Here is a 19,818-nt window from a genome sequence, read left to right on the forward strand (position 1 = left end):
TCTATATCATAAATTGTAGCATAGAATATATTTGAAAATACATCATTAGTAAACATGCTAATGTATGGAAGAATCAGTATACAAAAAGATATCAATTTTAACATTACTCAAGGTGGACATAACAAATAACAAAGGCCAGTTACAACCAGGATAGATGAGAAGACTATTTAGAGTATCATAGTACTTACAAATCAACAAGATTTTTTTATAAAATCTTATGTCACATTATTAATAATGCACTGCACTGAATTTATTATACATACCTACAGTGGTACGTTCTTTGATAAGTTCTTGTCTCCTGGACTGCATTTCTTCACTCAAATTTCCAACCATTTTGTCAATAAAACTCTCTAAAACTAAAGATTTTGCTTCGCATTTAATTTTTGTACGGCAAACAGGACAATCATTTGCTTTTCTTGACTTCTTTTTCCACTGGGTAACACACCACGAACAGAATGTGTGAGAACAATTTAAAGTGGTTGGCTAAAGACAAAAACATAATCCTATAAATGAATACAGTATAGAAACAGAGGCAAAAAACATAACTTAATCATCTCTCTCTCTCTCTCTCTCTCTCTCTCTCTCTCTCAAACTTTCTTTCACTGTATAATCAAAGTATCACTGGCATTATTTTGTCTATATCTAAATAAATTGAATATATTTTAAGTTTAATTCTATAGTTATTGTTATAAATACTCTGGTGCTCAAAAGTTAAAAGACAAACGCAAAAATAAAAAATTAAGTTTTAAATACAAATAAAAATAGAACCAAGTGTTCATTTATGAAACAAAGCAATGTTTGACTCCTGAAACTCCTACAACAAGCAAATCAAGTAACTAGATAAAAATAGATAACTCAAAATTTGAGCAACCCAAGTATCAGTAATTCAAAATTAATTTTTTGATAAATAAATATCACATTGTCAGAGGTTCCCAAACTTTCTCGATTCACGGCACCCTTAGTGTCTCAGTAATTTTTTCACAGCACCCTTAATGTCACAGTAATTTTTTAATGGTGCCCCTAGATCAAAAGAAAAACCTAACAGTTCCGTTTATTAAGTAGTTAGGTCCAAACAACTTAAATGTTTATATCCTAACAACTTAGTAGCCATTTTAAAAAATAATAAACATAAACTGAAAGTAAAAATAATATTTTTATTTCATTCTTAAATAACCACAATCGCTAACTTATTTTCCCTTGAAATTTTAAAATATCCCATAGTGCCGCGGCACACAGTTTGGAAACTGAGGTATTATGTAATCAAACAATTATAACTATAATGATATAAGTAAAGTAATTATAAAAAATGCATGTGAGACAAAAGTTTAGAAGTGGATATAAGTTGATCGTTTTTAAGTAAGTAAAAAATTCAGCTAAATTAGCAAATAATACCTGGTAAATAAACCAAATAATAACCTGGTTGTAAATAAAGTTATTAAGGTTAGTAATAATGAAAATAATATATATTAGTTCAGAAAATAGTTCACACATAGGCAAAATGTAGAGAGCAAACTGGCTAACTTCCCAGATTTCAGTGCACTTTTGTGAGCAGATCTACAGTAAGTAATTGGAATATAAATATAGCCCTTCTCAGATTCACTTTCCTTTCTTATATATTTGCAGTGGGTGGAAACAAAATAATGGAAACACCTGTGATAAGAGCTACAAGTATGCACTAATATGGTACTGGATCACTATTTGCTTTTTAAAATGGCATGTATTCTGCATGGAATAGATTCAAATAAATCTTGAACTGCCTCAAGGGGAATTACTAACCTTCATATTTATTATTGCCAGACTTTGATGGTTTTCTCAGCCACTATTTTCAGATTACATCTTAATTTTCATTCTTGTATTTAATGTGCAGCACTTTTTAAATATTTCTCAATAGTGACATTTTCAGTCTTGCAAACTGCACATTTCCATTTTACAAGATTTAAAATTAATTAGGCCATTCTGCATGGAGAAACATTTCAAGCTCCTTGAGTGATGAATGTGGAGGAAATCTGCTTCTCATTCAACTCTCTAAATATACCAACAATGATCCGATAACATTTAAGTAGTAAGTAGTAGTAATGGCAAATGATGCAAGAAAGCAAGCTTATATAGCATCAGCAAAAAAAAAAAAAAAAACATACAAAGTTCACCCAACCATACCCCCCAAGAATAATCACCCACCCGCTGGCTGAAGGCAAACTTCCACACATCTATCCTGCAATCATCCTTCCTCAACTTGAATTTATACCCCCTCATCTGCGTAGTCCCAGCAAGTAGAAGCATGATCAATCAGATCTCCCCACAAGTGCCTAGTCTCGAGACGTTGCAATTTGCAGAACTGAAGCAGTTCTAGTTAAGAGCAGCCTTTTGTTCCATTCACCAGTCTGGTTGCCCTTCTCTGCAACCATTCCAGGAGATCTACATCCTTCCTAAAGTACAGCCTCCAGACCTGTGTACAGTACTCAAGATGATTACTAACCATAGCCTTATACAAAGGAATAGTCACCTCCTTATGCCTTCTAGCAAAGTTTCTGTATATCATTTACAAAACCCAGTGAGCTGTCCTGGCAGCATGTCTACACTGCTCAGAAAATTTCATGTCTGACTGCACAATTACCTCCAGTCTTTTTCATTCTCCATTACCCTGAGTGGACTACCACACAGTTGGTAAGTTAATTCTGGGGTTACTGCTACTCATATGCAGTACCTTGCATTTGTCAATGTTAAACTTCAACTGCCATTTCTCAATTTTCCTAGATCTTGTTGCAGTAGCTCACTCTGATGATTAACCACACTTCCAACCTTTGTATCATCTTCAAACTTGGACATTAAGCCTGATATACCTTCATCATATTACTGATAAATACTAAAAACAACAATAGGCCCAGCACTGACCCCTGGGGAACTTCACTAATAACCTTAGTCCACAAAGAGCAGTACCCATTGATAACTACTCTCTGTCTTCTTCCACTTAACCATTCCTTTATCAATAGCAGTAACCTGCCTTGGTGATTGTGTAAGCCACAGATTCTTAGTTCAGTTTCATGCTCCTCAAACCAACATTGGACACCTTTGGCTGTGTGTACTGGAACTTTACCATCTTGAACATGGAATCGTATGTGAGAAACAATGTTTGCACTGGCAGTTTCACCCATTCAGGGTGATGACATGATCTAAAGAATATCAAGATATTGCTGGCCCAAACCATTGTTGATCCTTCTCCATGTTTGACACTTAGCACAGGAGAGTCAAGGTGATGCACTTCCTTTTTCATTCAACAAACAAACTCTCCCTAATGTTTGAAAAACTGCGAATGATGATTCATCTGAAAATATGACATTTCCAATTATCAAGTGTCCAGTTTTTTGTACTCCTTGCATCCACTGCATCCTATTTCTAGCATTACTATCAATAACAAGTGGCTTGGCAGGAACTGCTCTGTCTTAAATTTCAGCTTTATGAAGTTCTCACTGAAACAGGATTACTGAAAGTCAGTTCTGCAGTTATTTTTGAGGCAGTAGTGTTACGTTTTTAGGCTACAATCCTTTTTAGTATCTGGTGGTCTCTTTCTGTTGGCTTTTGATTTTCTGCCACAATTCGTCCTATCACATTTTGTTCTTTCATACTGGTGAATGCAGACATTACTTTCGATACAGTTGCTCTGAATGCATAATACAAATCAGCAGCTTTAGTCACTGATGGCCCTGCTAAACATGCACCAACAATTTGACTTCTCTGGAATTTAGACAGGTTGACCATTTTCTTCATGTACCTTTTTATATCGCCTCTAGCATTCTTTTATCATCTTTCCTTCAGAGGAAAGATGATAAAAGATATACTACCTGCAAGAAACTAAGATGATAAAAGATATACTACCTGCATGATGTATTTATGTTCATAAATAAATCATTACAAAAACTACTACTTTCATATCAGATGGTTTCCATTAACTTCCCCCTTGAATATATATATATATACAGTGAAACTTCCCTTTAACGGACAGCCATGGGGAACGAAAATGTGTCCGTTAGAGAGAAGTGTCCGCTAACAAGTCTGAGGGAGAAAAAAAAAAAAGAAAGAAAAATCGTTAAACGTTTAATGTAAAATTAAATTAAAATATAAACAGATTTTGAACAATATTTTTGTAAATAATATACAATTACATACACAAGAGATAAAGAAAAATCGTTAAACATTTAATGTAAAATTCAATTAAATTATATACAGATTTTGCACAATATTTTTGTAAATAATATACATACAATTGTGCTATGCATATTATGACTTTATCTTAAGAAAAATACATACAGTAATCACTTATTTTCTTCTGCACCTTCTTCCGGCTGATAATTTTGTTTTCAACATTTGTTTGGAGTGAAGAAACCATCGAAAGTCCTTCAGTATCTTCTTCAGCGGCGAAAAATATTTTTAAACGATTGATTTGTATGAGCGCTTCTTCTATTTTCATCGGTGGTTCATCGTTAATATGTTCTTCGACATAATGACCTCCTTCCATTTCTTCATCCTCATGAGGAACTTCTTGAAAAATATCGATGTTAATGTCGTTGATATCTATAGCACCATCTTCTGTAGTGAGGTTCGAGTCTATATCTTTGTAGCCAGGGTCATTTGTAGCTGAAGTATCGTACATTATCAATAGATGAAGTTCTTGTTCTTCTTGGTGCTCCACATTGCTGTTCACAACTTCAATTTTTGCATTTGAGAAGCCAGACTTTACAAAACAGTTCACGACAGTTTGTTTTCTAATTGCGTTTACTGAAGAGGAAATCCATTGAATCGCATCTAGGATGCTGATTTTCTTTGCAAGGTCACTCGCACATGTTACATCGTTCATGTTTGCAATGAGGTGTAGGCATCTCCGTAGCCAGGTGGGAAGGAGCAGCAGTGCGTAGTACACTCTTCTTGATTAGACCGTGGTTCGAGCCCGTCACCACCAAATATGGAAGATGCGGAAAGGTCAGGGAATGACCACCGCATATCCCGGAGCAATATGGCCTTAGTTGCTAATGCTCCAAATAACAAACAACAACAGCAATGAGATGTCTTAAAACACGTTTTCTGTAGTGAAGTTTAAAATTTTTTATTATCCCTTGATCCAAGGGCTGACACTCTGCTGTTGTTGTTGTTGTTGTTTGGTTTTTTTTAGGAGCATTAGCAACTAAGGCCATATTGCTCCGGAATATGCGGTGGTCATTCCTTGACCTTTCCGCATCCTCCATATTTGGTGGTGACGGGCTCGAACCCCGGTCTAATCAAGAAGCGTGTGGTACGCACTGCTGCTCCTTCCCACCTGGCTACGGAGGCGCCGTGACACTCTGCAGATGTGTTTGGTGGCAGAAAAACGATTTGAATGTTGGACAATTCAATGTGCGGGTGAGATGCAGCATTATCCATGAAAAGAATAATTTTTCTGTTTTGACGAATCATGTTTTGGTTAAAGTGACTTATCCATTAGTTCATGATATCTCGTGTCATCCACGCTTTTTTATTAGACTTCCAATCAACATTCAAGATTCAACTTCATGCCCTTGAAACAACGAGGATTTTGTGGTTTTCCTATAACAAGAGGTTGTTGAAAGTCTCCCAGCATATTTGTACACAATAGTACAGTCAAGCGTTCCTTAGAAATTTTTCCGCCCTGGCACTTTTCGTTTTTCAGACTCATTGTTTTTTCAGGAAGAACTTTTAAAAACAACCCTGTTTCGTCACAGTTGTAAATAGCCTTAGCTTCAAAATCACGACATAAATCTTCCAATTTGACGGTCCACTCTGTTACAACCCCAGTATCAACAGATCCACCTTCACCACTTACGGTTTTCCAAGAAATTTTATGCCGAATTTTGAACTTGTCTAGCCATCCCACAGAAGCTTTGAACTCATTTACTCCCATAGATTTCGCAACCTCCAAAGCGTTTTCCCTAATAATAGGCACGTTTGCGACAAAACCACTCGTACGTAACATTGTCAATTTGAAGTCCAACAGTTTTCGGGAATGATTTTTGAACCTGATCATTTCCGTGTTGCCAAAATTGTTTGAGCAGTTCATTTTTTTTTTCTTTAGGATGTCGCTTACCTGTCTTTCCGATTTTGAATTTTGCAGCGAGAGTGTGAACACTATTTTTTTGCCGATCATACGCATTAATGAGTTCGACTTTATCTTTTAAAGTTAAATGTTTACGAGAAGACATTGTGCACTTCACACGACACTGAACAAAACTGAAAAACTGAAACGATGACCATATTCCCCCTCCCCCCCTTGCACACACCGAATTCATCAGAAGTTTTACACGTGCCTTAAAATTCTTGAAAAAGGGTTTAGAACCGCGATGTAAACCTTGATAAATTTCAGAGAATCGGAAATAGAAAATAAACACACGATTGAGGCAATACGTGGAAGAAAAGTTCCTAGAAAAAGGGCCGTAAGCTCGCCCGCTGTCCGTTACGGGGAGATCAAATTAAGTGCTAATCTAAACGAAACAGTGCAGATTGCCTGTCCGCGTCCGTTACAGAGAATGTCTGCTAGACAGAAGCTGCAAACACGTTAAAACCAATGGAGGTGAGTTGGGGAATTTGAAAATGTCCGTTGTAGAGAGATGTCCGTTAACGAGAGGTGTCCATTAGGAGAAGTTTCACTGTATATATAAAGCGTAGTATTTATATATCATTATAATTAATTCAATGTAGTAATTACAAGAAAATAATCAAGAAAAATTCATTAAAGCAAGGTCAGAATATATAATCCTAAACTAAATAAATATATTCAAAAACATCAATACCTGCACAAATAACTCTGAGCACACAGGACATATTAGTTCTGCTTCCATTACTTCCCCAAATTGACGAACAACTTCAGATCTTGCTTGATGCTCTTTATTCTCAGCTAGTTCAAGTTGATGTGAAAGCAATTTTGCCTGAGATTCTTTGCTAGCCAATTCCTATACATATCACAAATTTGTTTAATTAATAGCAACAACATGTTTAATCACAGAATAAAAATAATCTGCATTGGGCAATACTTTAAGCTATATATTTCTGGAAATTTTACCACAGGAGTATACTATCACCAACTATACAGTCATATACCTTTCTAGGATTATGAATTCCAGAAACTTCTAAAATATAGAATTTGGAGTGGTTTGTAAATTTTCAAAAAAAGAGTACTAGAAGATACACACATGGTTGCTCAGTTGTGTATGTGGAAAGTCATTATCTGAATACTGATTACCTAAATTGATTATCTGAAACAATTCATTTGAACCACCAACCACATGCATTGTGTATATATTAGTTAAAAAAAGCTGATTTTATTTTAACTGAAAATTGGCCATTGAGATATTTTCACAATGCACTGTGATGTCTGTCAGTTCTCCAATCATTTCACAATAATGATCATTTATAATAACACAAAACAACTGCAATTTTCACCTTCTGTGCTTGTGTTTCACTTACTCTAGTACTGATGCGACATGGCATTCACAAAATACACACTACAGATATGCAATTTAACCAGGGTGTATGCCAAGGTGCTAAGAAGAACAATAAGATTGGTTGGTGAACACAAAAAGGTTGAGAAAGACTTCAAGTATTTAAGTAAATAAACTAAATGATAATGGCATAATTACTCTGTGCAAGAGAGATATAAATTTAAATTTAAAAATGACAATTGCAGGGTAGATGTGCAGAAATTTGCCTTCAATCAGAGGGCAATGATTGTTTGAATAAACTTCTCCACAGCGTTGTGAAAAGAGGAAGTTTGGATAAATTTAAAGGATTAGACAAATTACTGGAAGGGATGATGTGTAGATGGTAAAGTTCCCCACTGCACCCATATGATGCTTTATACTCTTGCTACCCTGTATACTATTTTGACAATACTAATCTTATTGTTGAATGTAAAACAAAAGATCATTTATTTTTCTGTTTTTACTTCTTTTAATTTGATATGTAAGTTTATTTGTTTCTTATTATGCACCACTGAAGTAAGATCTGTAGAGCTGACCTGTAATATAAAGCCTATATCATTTCTAAATTAAATTTGCATTCCTTTATACTTTGTATATGCAGCATGGTGCCTGCATACTATACAAAGCAAAAGTTATAACGAATTTTGAAATTTTAGGCTTTATGTAAAAATGCAGGTGTTCAACTCGGATGTGAAAGATGAATATTGCGAAAATAGACAAATACTGCACATTTGTAACTTAATAAAAGACAGAGTTTCTGCAGTATTCATCTGAACAGGGCCATTTATGTTACATATGAATTGTGGTCACTTAATGACTACAATTCAGTTTCAGAAATGGGGTAGATATCAGCCATTCCTTTCACATCAGACTTGAAACCAAATCCTAAAGTGGATTCAGAAATCACCATCAAATAGCAAATTAATTTAATACACTGAATGTACAAATGTATACTGGATGTACGAATTTTATTTCCTACATCATAGGGATCAATAAACAATTATTTTGTGAATTTCACAAAAAGTAGAATTTTCTTTTTGTATAATTTAAGTATTTTCATATTTGCCCATAATAAAGAAAAGCATCATTTTTAACATAATGGCAGCCCAACTAGCATTAATACAAAAATCAAATGAAAAAAACTTAACTCACATTTAATAACTTTTCTTGCTCTTTCATTAACTTCTCTTTTGCCTCCTTATCTTTCTCAGTTAACTCTTCCAATTTTTGTTCCACTAAAAATTTTTCTTCTATCAATACCATCTGCTGAACAACCAAATATTCTCTTAATTGTTCTTCTTTTGCAGCTAGTGTTTCCTCATAATTTTTTTTCAGTTCGGTTTCTATTTGCTCTCTCTCATTTATTATAATTTCCTGTTTAAAAATTTTGATAATGAAAAAAATTAGCAAACAATTAGTATAAGCACTTCATTATGAATTACTTCATTGTGAATAAATTATTTGGAATTGTTTGATGCAAAAAATAAAATTAAAATGATTTTCAGTCATATTTGGCTTTTTCAGTCAGCTATTAAAAGAAATGCCAGTATTTATAACTAATCTTTTATGGAGTGTGTAAAATTGTGTGTTTGCAATTTACTGTTCTGTTATTTCCACATGATTAATTTTTCATTAAAATTAGCCCAGAAACCTTTAGATTTTTTATAATCCTCCACCCCCCCCCCCACACCCCATTCAACTTATGTTTTTACGGTTGCAGTAAATAACACTACCATTAATTTAACCTTTTCATATCAACTTTCTATTAATTTATTCATATCCTCATTTTTGTTTGTCCTTTCACCATTTCAACTAATCTAAATCTTATCTTCCTATTAGTGCCACAATTAAATAGGCTACTAGTGACTATAATAATCAGCTCAGAAAAGGCACACTTTAAGTTAAAATGATATATAGGTATTACTCATCAATCACAACTTTTCCTAACTGCAGCTTCATTTATTTACAGTTATTCTCTCCAGGTTCATCTTTTGCACACCAAGTTTTGCAAAAAATAAACAGGCACAGTGAGACAATGTTCAATAAATTATGTGATGAGTTGCAAATTTTTGACCTTAACTTGAATTCAACCAATCATCTCTCCATAATGAGCTGCCCAAACTTGAGAAAATAATTATTCTAGTAACCAACCACATGAAACATGTATCACCAAAACCATCCTGAACCAGCCACCAACAAGATTATGTTATCAATCATATCACTGCTTACCTCCATGCTAATCAACACCACAATTGTTTGTACCAAGATAGCCTTGGAAAACAAACACCCTCAGCAGGACAGCGATCAACTCCAAACATTTTCAGCATCCTCTCCCTTGCAGCAACAAATAATGATTATTAGTATTAATATCAAAAATGGAAAAATTATGCAAAAAACTTAAATCTTGTGTAGAGGTCATATGAGAATTCTAATGAAATACAAAGTTGATTGTCATATCTTATCTTTTAATATATATTTTCATTAGGGGGGGGGGGGAAATCTCTTCTACAGACAATGAATTTAAAAGGGATAAGAAACATCAAAGTTGGGCAGGGTTACCTGGTAGGTGTTGTTTTGTGATGAAAGTATAATGCCTTATTTTGAAATGTCTGTTTTGTGACAAAAGTTCATTTCATGGATTATTTTGGCATATTGATTACTTTGGTCCTAATATGCCAGTTCACATGATGTGGCCATAATGCACTATTTAATGTCCCTTGATAGCAGGAATTTTCTGTAATTATATAAAAATAACCAATAAACCATAATAATTTTGCTTTTAATGTGAAGTTCAGTGTTTTGCTCAACTGTATATCACAAAATGGGCTGGATGCTTGGTTTCTATGTTTAGTGAGCACTGGCTTCTCTGGCTACAATGTAGCAAGACTCTAGTGTTTACAGATTCTGGAGACATCTGATACCAGCAGCAGCCAGGTTTTGTTGAAATGTGGCAAGGGACAATCTACTGCTCATGGTATGTTTCCTGTTGTCTTAAAGTATACACTTCTGACTCACATCCAAAAAGAAATGAGGGGGGTTTGCTTAAGGTATCCCCAAATCAGACAGTAATGATTCAGTCTCCTCTAATTTTTAAAAGTACTGTCTTGCCGTCACCTATTATAAACTGTGTCTGTTATTAGTTGGAAACGCAGATAACAGGCACCTATTGAAACATTAAGACAATTTTATTAAGTTTATTTCAGTACGTACATACTGAAATATACATACGTACTCCTCAAAGAGTTAAGTAAATACAATTTTCAGAGCCCATCATAACAGCTTATTATACTATTTTATGATAACATAATACAGAAAAAATTTTTGAAAATAATAAATACTTAAAAGTATTTATTAACCAATTTAAAAGTGATTCTGGAATCATAAAATGAAACAATAAGATTACCTGCTTTTCTTTATTACATTTCTGCAATTCTTCTTCTTTTTCTTGGAGTTTTTTAGAGAGGTCTTCTTGTAATTTCTCTTTTTGTAAAAGTTGATTTTGCAAATCTCTTAACTTTATCTGTAGATTCCGAAGACTGTCCACATTACTTAAATTAAAACTATCAGTACAGAAAGTTTTATGTGAAGAACAATGTGCATTTTGAATACCCACAATTCTCTGGGAGGAATCTGTACTGTATAAATTTCCACTAATCACATTTGATAACATAGTACTTTTAGGTTCACTAGTAAATATATCTGTACATTCACCTGAAGGCACATGTGAGTTAATAACATTAAAGTTGTCAAATGGTTTCTCATTTATATTGGTGGAAATTTCTGTTGAAAGAATTTCTTCCTTAAAAAAAAAAAAAAAGAAAAAAAGGTTAACTAAGCAAAAATTGTAAAGCATTAGAAATACTTTTAACAAGAAAACTGTTCAAATACAAACCATAATATTTTCAATAATTCTGACAATTTGTGAGTCTAACTAGTCAAATTCTTCTAACCCTGATACTGATGGTTAAAATTAGCAACACTGATATTGCAATTATCACTGACCAGCAAGGAGATTTTAGGCTCAAGCTCTTCAGCAGAAACCCAAATTCACATCCTTATTATCTCTGTTAATGAATTCCTAACTGCTCTGAGGACATGCGTCTTTCAACCAGGATATAACAAATTAATTCAATTACGGCAAATCATTCAAATAATAAACTTTTACTAATTATTAATAATTTGATTCATTTGATTATGGAAAATCATTTAATTAGGACAAATCATTTCATTACACTCATATTTCAAATGATTAGTTAACTATACACACTGGCCAAAAAAGTACAAACCTTCATAATAAAACAGTCACAAACAAAAGAAATGCAAATAAATGCACACAGATGCAAAGAAAACTGTGATGTGAGGTAATGGAGTGTAGCCTCATTGAGTATAAAGATTGCAGAGGCTTTTCAACTGCAGTAATTTGAAGCCAGAATGGAGAAAATGCATGCTTCTCTTTTAGACTTTGAAAAGGTCCTTTTGTGGGTGTATGCTTAGCAGAAGCCACAAGAAATGAAAGCCATAACTGGTTTCTCAAACACATCTATCTCAAATGTTTTTAATGATTGGAAAACAAGTGGTTCTTCCACATCTCAAAGGCATAAATGTGGCAGAAAAACAATACTTCAAGAGCAAAGCTTTCATATTCTAAGGAGGACTGTATGGAAGGACATCCAGCATGCAGCAAATAATATCTGAACACAAATTGGAGCAGTGTGGCACATTATGGGCAAGTTTCTGCTATGGATAAAGAGATGGTTAAGTAGGAAAAGAGAGAGAATGGTAATCAATGGACACTGCTCTTTATGTACTAATGTTATTAGTGGAGTCCCTCAAGGTTCGGTGTTGGGCCCATTGTTGTTTTCTATATTTATCAATGATATTGATTAAGGCATATCAAGCTTAATGTCAGAGTTTGCAGATGATACAAAGGTTGGCAGGGTGGTTAATGACAGTATGCTACTGTAACAGGATTTAGAAAAGTTATGCAGATGTACTGAGAAATAGCAACTGAAGTTTAACATTGACAAATGCAAAGTACTGCATATGGGTAGCAGTAACCCCAGAGAAATATACCAACTGGGTGGTGATATACTTGGGGTAGTGGAGAATGAAAGAGACTTAGGGGTAATTGTGCAGTCAGATATGAAGTTTTCTGAGCAGTGCAGACAGGCTACCAGAGTAGATCATGGGGTCTTGTCAATGATATACAGGAATTTTGTGAGCAGGGATAAGGAGGTGATTATCCTATTGTATAAGGTAATGGTTAGGCCACACCTTCAGTGCTACATACAGGTCTGGAAGCTTCATTTTAGGAAGGATGTAGAGTTGCTAGAATGAGTAGAGAAGGGCAACAAGACTGGTGAAGGGAACAAAGGGGTGCTCTTATGAAGAAAGGCTTAAGTTCTGCAAATTGCAGCATCTAGAGAGTAGGCACCTGCGAGGCGATCTGATTGAGATGCATAAGGCCTTGAATGGATTGAGCAGGCTCAATGCTGATGGGATTCTTCCTCTTGCTCAGATTATAAACCTGAGGAGGCATAGATTCAAACTGAGGAAAGACAGTTGTAGAATAGATGTGCAGAAGTTTGCCTTTAGCCAGAAGGTAGTTGACTGCTGGAATGAACTTCCATCTGTTGTTGTGGAAGTTGATAGCTTAAATAAATTCAAGGCAGAACTAGACAAAAATTTGGAACGAACAGATCAGTGATACTGTATAAGCTTGCTTTCTTGCATCATGTATCTCTACTGATGCTAATGCCATCAGTAAGTGGTCAGTATCTTATACAGCACAGAAACTGATAACCTAATAACAACTAGTAATTACTCAAAGAAGACTATCATTTTTAAAATATCAGGTATTTTCTTAATAGCATAATTATTAGTTTCCTGAATTATATTTTCAAAAAATGCATCATCACAAAAAAAACTGAAATAACTCTGCATAAACTGACAGGTTTATCATTTGTCCATATTTGTACACTGGAAAATATATGGCCTTTCATCATCACTTGATTCTTGCTCTCGGTCAACTCTGCTTCCAACACAATGCAAATAGTGTATTACTAATTTAACAAAGAGCTAGAGAAACAGTTAATAGATGGCAACAGGTGTCTTGTAAATGCTAGATATATGCACTTAAATAATTACCTGTTATATGTTCAATATCTTATCAATAAGAAAAATATGTGCTGTTTATATATCTAACCACAGAGGAAAATGTGCAGTTTTTATAAGTTAGTACCAATCTAAAAAAGGTTCAAATATTTTATTATTTTTTAAACTTTTACTGGTGAAATAATGGGCACTTCAACCTTCATGGAGTGCAATCTGCCTCTAATTTCTTAAGAGTTACAGATTATTTTCAGGCATTTCATGGTACTTCCCGTACTACTTTTTCAGTGACTGTAAAGCCAGTATAACTGGTAAATTGCTGTGACTTACATAGAGTTATTAATTTCATTAAAACATTTTTTAATTGTTAATATTTGGCCTTTAGTAATTATGTGTAACAGATCCTGAGTTAGTCAATGCATAGCTATTAGTAAATGTGCTAAAGATTAATTTTAGTGGTTTAAATAATTTTTAAATCAGTTATTACTTTAGTTAATAAGATTAAATTTGATAAAATTAAGTAAATAGATAGCCATGAATACTTACATTCCTGTCATGTTGTCCTTATAACACCATCAGCCTCACACACAATACAGTGGTTTACAACTACAATAGAGAGCTGATAATATGAACTAATTGAGATTGGGGGTAGTTCAGAATTCCGATTTGTTCGAATTTTTGAACTTATCAAAAATACTGTTCTGGAGACTAAAAAAAAATAAAAAAATAAAAAAATAACACATATGTATAGGCTGTTAACAAAAATAATTACTTTTTTTGCTGCATCATTTTCAAACTTTGTTTCTTAAGAGTTACAAATTATTCTCAAAGAGTAAGCTAGATCTTTCACTCTTTTCAGCAAAAGTAGCTGAGTTGGACAGCATTCAGTTTGTTGATCATCTGTTGATTCATCATTCAGTTTGTTTGTCAATTTTCATGTATCATTTAACTTCATTAAAAAGTAATAAAAGTGTAAATTGGTGCTTTATATCTTCATTTTTATAGCGTGTGGATAATATTTCTCAGATTTTCGCTTATTAGAATTGCCATTTAATAGAATCAAAATTCAATTCACAAATGTGATCACAATAACTGCCGCTTACCGTAATTAATTTATGGCACCAGCATAAAAAAATAAAATAAATAAATGCTGGCTCATTCAGATTAGTATTAATATTACTGATGTTTTGAATTATTGATGCTCTACTGTAATTACATTTATGTTCTACACTGTACTTTCAAAGTAAAATCTTTTTGAATCAAAATTCAGGTTAGGGTCTACTGGGAAAAATCAGAGTTTGTAGCTGGGGGTGAGGATATTGAGAGTGAGAAAATAAGCATTTCAGTGTGGTCGAATTGGACACCTGTTTGGTAGCTAATCTTTGTGAGCATCTTAATTGTGTAGGTGGGTTCAAGATTACATTAAAAGGGAGATGAATGGGAGTTCTTTCTTTGAGGTATAATTGTTATGGTTTCTATTTTGTTTTTCATCTGTTCTAATAATCTGCTCTTGAAAATATGCATATGGTTAATCTGCATGCCTGTTTAGTTAATATTGTTGGTTATGCCAATAATGAAGGAATCTGTATAGTTAGCATTTCTTCTACCTGTCAGTGGTTAGAACAGAAGTGTTGTTGAAATCCCATTGGTGATACTCGAAAAGGTGTGGAATGCAGGATCTGCTTTTGTTATTGGAGAATGGGCTATGTCATATTTGCGTTCTTTAATAAGTAACCATAATTTACCAGTTATGCTTACTTTAAAGTCACTGACGAAGTGGTGCAGGAAGAACCACAAAATATCTCAGAATAATCTGCGATTTTTTAAGAAATTAAAAAGAGATTACACTCTACACAGATTGAAGTGTGGAGTAAGGATTTCAGTCTCATAATTTCACCAATTTCCATTTCTTGATATATCTGTGCACCATGCCGCTAAAAGAATATATAAAAAATTTTATTACCTCTCCATGTACTTTAAATTCAGGCCTTAGAAATGACTTAGCTGTTATATGTCCTAACATTACATACTTAAAGCAGAAATCTGTCACATCAGGAGGCCCTAGATATATCATATCTCCATCTTGTAAAATTTGTAACTCATGGGGTTGCAGATGCCTCATGTTCACATATACACCATTTAGGCTCTAAAAAAAAAATTTTTTTTTCAAATTATGTCAAAAACTTAAGACAAAATGCACATTTATTTTATGTCACAGAAGTGTCTGGAACATGCTTTCTAATTTAAAAGAACTATTTACAAAATATGTAATTTTATTACTCTTTAATACAATAGCATCTTTAATCATTAAGCTCCCATTTGGGAGCATGCCTTTCTTATGCTTACATTTTTGCTAATGATTTACACTTTTAAATAGTATAAGTATGTACAGTCAGTTCTGCTATAACACGCATTTTGGCAACGCAAATTTGCTCTAACGCGACTGATATATTAGGGAACAATGCAAGCATAAAGGGATTTTCGCGATACCACATGCACGATTTCTTCTGCGAGTAACACCAGGTGAATGCAAAACCTGGCACAAAACTGAACGTAGTGACCTGCACAGCAATATATACAAGTTTACGAAGCTTAAAAAATAAGTATTTTGCATCTACATTCACACATGAGGAGTTATTAAGGAAGGAAAATGCCAGAAGTTTATCAAATTGTAACAGGGTGCTTAATTATTTTGTAATATCTGAGAGCAAAGTGGAGGAGAAATTGAAGTTAAACATAAGAAAAGCACCTGGGGTGGATGGAATCTATCCAGTTATATTAAAGGAGGTGGCAAAGGAACTAAGCAAACCTTTAGCCATAATTATGAGAGCATCCTTGGACTCAAGGGAAGTCCCCCACAGATTGTAGATGTGCAAATGTATCCCCAATTCACAAAGGGTGACACAAGTAATTACAGACCAGTTAGTTTAACTTCTGTTCTGGGTAAAATAAAATAGTCATCTAGTCTTGTCATCTAGACAAGACTGAAGCAATAATTCAGACAGCATGGGTTTGTTAAGGGTAAGTCTTATCTGACAAATTTGACTGGATACTATGATGTGGTTACAAAGGAACTGGATGCAAAAAATAATTTTGATATCATATACTTGGATTTCAGGAAAGTTTTTGACACTGTTAAACATGGAAGACTACTGTACAAATTGGAGCAGAACGGTATTATGGGTAAGTTGCTACAATGGATAATAGGGTGGTTGAGTGGGAGAAGACAGAGTGGTAATCAATGGATGCTGCTTCTTCGTGGACTAATGTTATTAGTGGAGTCCCACAGGGTTCGGTGTTGGGCCCACTGTTGTTTTGTATATTTAGCATTGATATTGATGAAGGTATATCAGGCTTAGTGTCAAAGTTTGCAGATGATACAAAGGTTGACAGGGCTGTTAATAACAGTAATAGCAGTGTGCTATGGCAACAGGATCTAGAAAATTTGGGCAGATGGGCTGAGAAGTGGCAATTGAAGTTTAACATTGACAAATTCAAAGTCCTGCATATGGGTAGAAGTAATCCCACAGGAACATACCAACTGTGTGGTATTACGCTTAGGGTGGTAGAAAATGAAAGACCTGGGAGTAATTGTGCAGTCAGATATGAAGTTTTCTGAGCAATGCAGACAGGCTGCAAGAGCAGGTCATGGGGTTTTGTCAATGATATACAGGAATTTTGCTAGCGAGGAAAAGGTGATTATCCCTTTGTATAAGGCAATGGTCAGGCCATGCCTTGAGCACTGCATACAGGTCTGGAAGCCTCATTTTAGGAAGGATGTAGATTTGCTTGAGCCTATACAGAGAAGAGCAACAAGATTGGTGAGGGGAACAAAGGGGTCCTCTTACCAAGAGAGGCTTAAGTTCTGCAAATTGCAGCAGCTGGAGACTAGGCACCTGCGAAGTGATCTGATTGAGGTGTGTATAAGGCGAATGGATTGAACACTCTGAATTTTTCTGCTTGCTCAGATTATGAATCGAAGGAGGCATAAATTCAAATTGAGGAAAGACAGTTGTAGAATAAATGTGCGGAAATTTGCCTTTAGCCAGCGGATGGTTAATTGCTGGAACAAACTTCCATCTGTCATTGTGGAAGTTGATAGCTTAAATAAATTCAAAAAGAAACTGGACAAACATTTAGAGGGAATGGTTGTGTGAATTTTTTTTTTTTTTGGCTGATGCTACATAAGCTCATATGCTTGGTTTCTTGAATCACATGCCTCTATTACTATTATTACTATGTCAAATGTATGACAGCTATATTTCCCATTTAATGTAGTTGTATTGATCGGAGACACACTGTTGTCATTCGCTGTATTCACAAGATATTGTAGGCCAACTCATGTTTTCAGGAGCTCACACTTTTCAGTTCAAATAGAAATTTCATGAAGGGTGATAGCGTGAGCAGAGGAGTACATTTCTGGAGGTCATTACCACAAAACAATAAAAACAATTTGCAGTTCCAGTTTATTGGGCTTTTCTGTAGTGCAATCTAATTATAAACGGGTAGTAAACTCAATCATATTGCATTTGTTAAAATACCGATAGCTGGAATTCTTTGTTTTTATGATGAAATGTGTTTCCCCCTTCCATGAAATCTTCAATCATATAAGAAACATGAATAAATTTTCAGAATCTTCTGTTCATTCCTATTTTTAATCCACAAAAATAGTTACTGCATACCTCACTTATGATATTTGTGGGTGCAGTGTTCATCGTTATTGATTACTTATCTTTTTTAATGTTTTAAATTTTACAATCCAAAAAAAAAGTCAGTGAACAGAATTACTATGTATATATTACAGTGCTATATTTACTGTTATATTTATTTATTTATTAAAAATTTAAGATGTTTAAACCTCTGTTAGCAATTTTATTGGATTTTGTAATTTGTTTAGTGTTTTACTTACCACACTGAACATTTTTTTTAAGTGCTCTGCCCTTATCCCTATTTTTCCGTAAGCCCTGCTTATTTTTAATGCGCAAAATTCCATAATGCGGAGATTGTTAGGAACACATGTACCGTGTTATAGCAAAACTGACTGTATTATTCAAAAATCTAAATAGTGTAAAGGTGAAATAATTTATTTTGCTTTAATAAAATCATTTATCCCAATAGAATAAAAAAAAAAAAATGCCACTGGTATGTCACTGAAAAAAATTATACCATACATTACATAGACAAATGGGCACCTCCGTAGCCAGATAGGCAAGAGCAGCAGTGCATAGCACCCGCTTCTTGATTAGGCCGGGGTTCGAGCCCGTGACCACCAAATACGGAAAGGTCAGGGAATGACCACCGCATATCCCCGGAGAAATATGGCCTTAGCTGCTAATGCTCCTAAAAACCAAATAACAACAAAGACAAATAAAAGAAAACTGCTCTGCTAAACTGCTTTAATATTCATGAGACTCCAAGCATGATAGAATCAAAAAGCATCTTGGACTTTAGTATAACAACCCCCCCCTCAAGAAAATTTATTTTTCGACTGCACAAAACAGACAAACTAATCTTCAGAACACAGTTTAAGGAATAATACATCAATTTTAGTACAGAACTAAAAATTGTAAAAATTTCTGCATTCAGTTTGTCTTGGGGACACTTTGATCTTTCCAGAAACTGACAATGACTTCAAGGTTTCTTGTTATTGTGATTAAGGTATAATGATGCTACAGTTTCAATGGCCGCATCATGCCTGTTCATGTGCTATTGAAAGAAAGAAGTATAAGGATTAATTAAAAACAATCATATAAATGAATATGTTTCAATCAGGTAACTTAAGAATTAAGCTAGTACTGTTTCCTATGAGGTGACAGTGCTAACTGCACAGATAAATTTGACAAGGTGCAAAGGCTAAAGATTAAATATAATAAGAGGGTATAATCCTCTCAGTTTGGCAGTACAAGCAGTCTATCAGGATGTGTTTCACAGTTCACAAAGAATAATAGGATAATCATGAGAAGAAAGATGCAAGGGTGTGATCAATCAGTGTTCTGGCAAGAACAACTTTTTCCCATGAATTCTTTTGAAGACTAGAATTCCATATTTGTGACTCATGTTTAGCCTAGAATTCCATATTTGTGACTCATGATGCAAAGAAGCCTGAGGCTTATGCTGCACCAGCCAAAAAAAAAAATTCACGAGTTACCCTGAGTGAGAGAGAGAGAGAGACAGCAAGAGTCAGAAGTAGAAAGGAATCACCAAAAAACAGAAGAATGAAGATATC

The 19,818-nt window shown here is 34.3% G+C and overlaps 1 protein-coding gene across 3 annotated transcripts in view; it reads right to left on the minus strand.

The window, feature by feature from the left end:
- LOC150085048 (E3 ubiquitin-protein ligase rnf8-A-like) overlaps positions 1 to 19,818 on the minus strand; it is a 68,649-nt gene that overhangs the window by 30,978 nt on the left and 17,853 nt on the right. For 2 of the 3 annotated variants that reach the window (XM_090375732.1, XM_090375734.1), the window contains exons 3-7: positions 15,556 to 15,738; positions 10,885 to 11,280; positions 8,634 to 8,855; positions 6,795 to 6,953; positions 264 to 483 (exon numbers count right to left, since the gene is read on the minus strand). In XM_090375732.1, the coding sequence (XP_090231858.1) occupies positions 264 to 483; positions 6,795 to 6,953; positions 8,634 to 8,855; positions 10,885 to 11,280; positions 15,556 to 15,738 (1,180 nt within the window). The remainder of the gene's footprint in view (positions 1 to 263; positions 484 to 6,794; positions 6,954 to 8,633; positions 8,856 to 10,884; positions 11,281 to 15,555; positions 15,739 to 19,818) is intronic. The other variant, XM_090375733.1, reaches the window with a different exon arrangement.

Source organism: Mastigoproctus giganteus, chromosome 6 (assembly GCF_048544385.1).
Source record: "Mastigoproctus giganteus isolate SK-2022 chromosome 6, ASM4854438v1, whole genome shotgun sequence".
NCBI lineage: Eukaryota > Metazoa > Arthropoda > Arachnida > Uropygi > Thelyphonidae > Mastigoproctus > Mastigoproctus giganteus.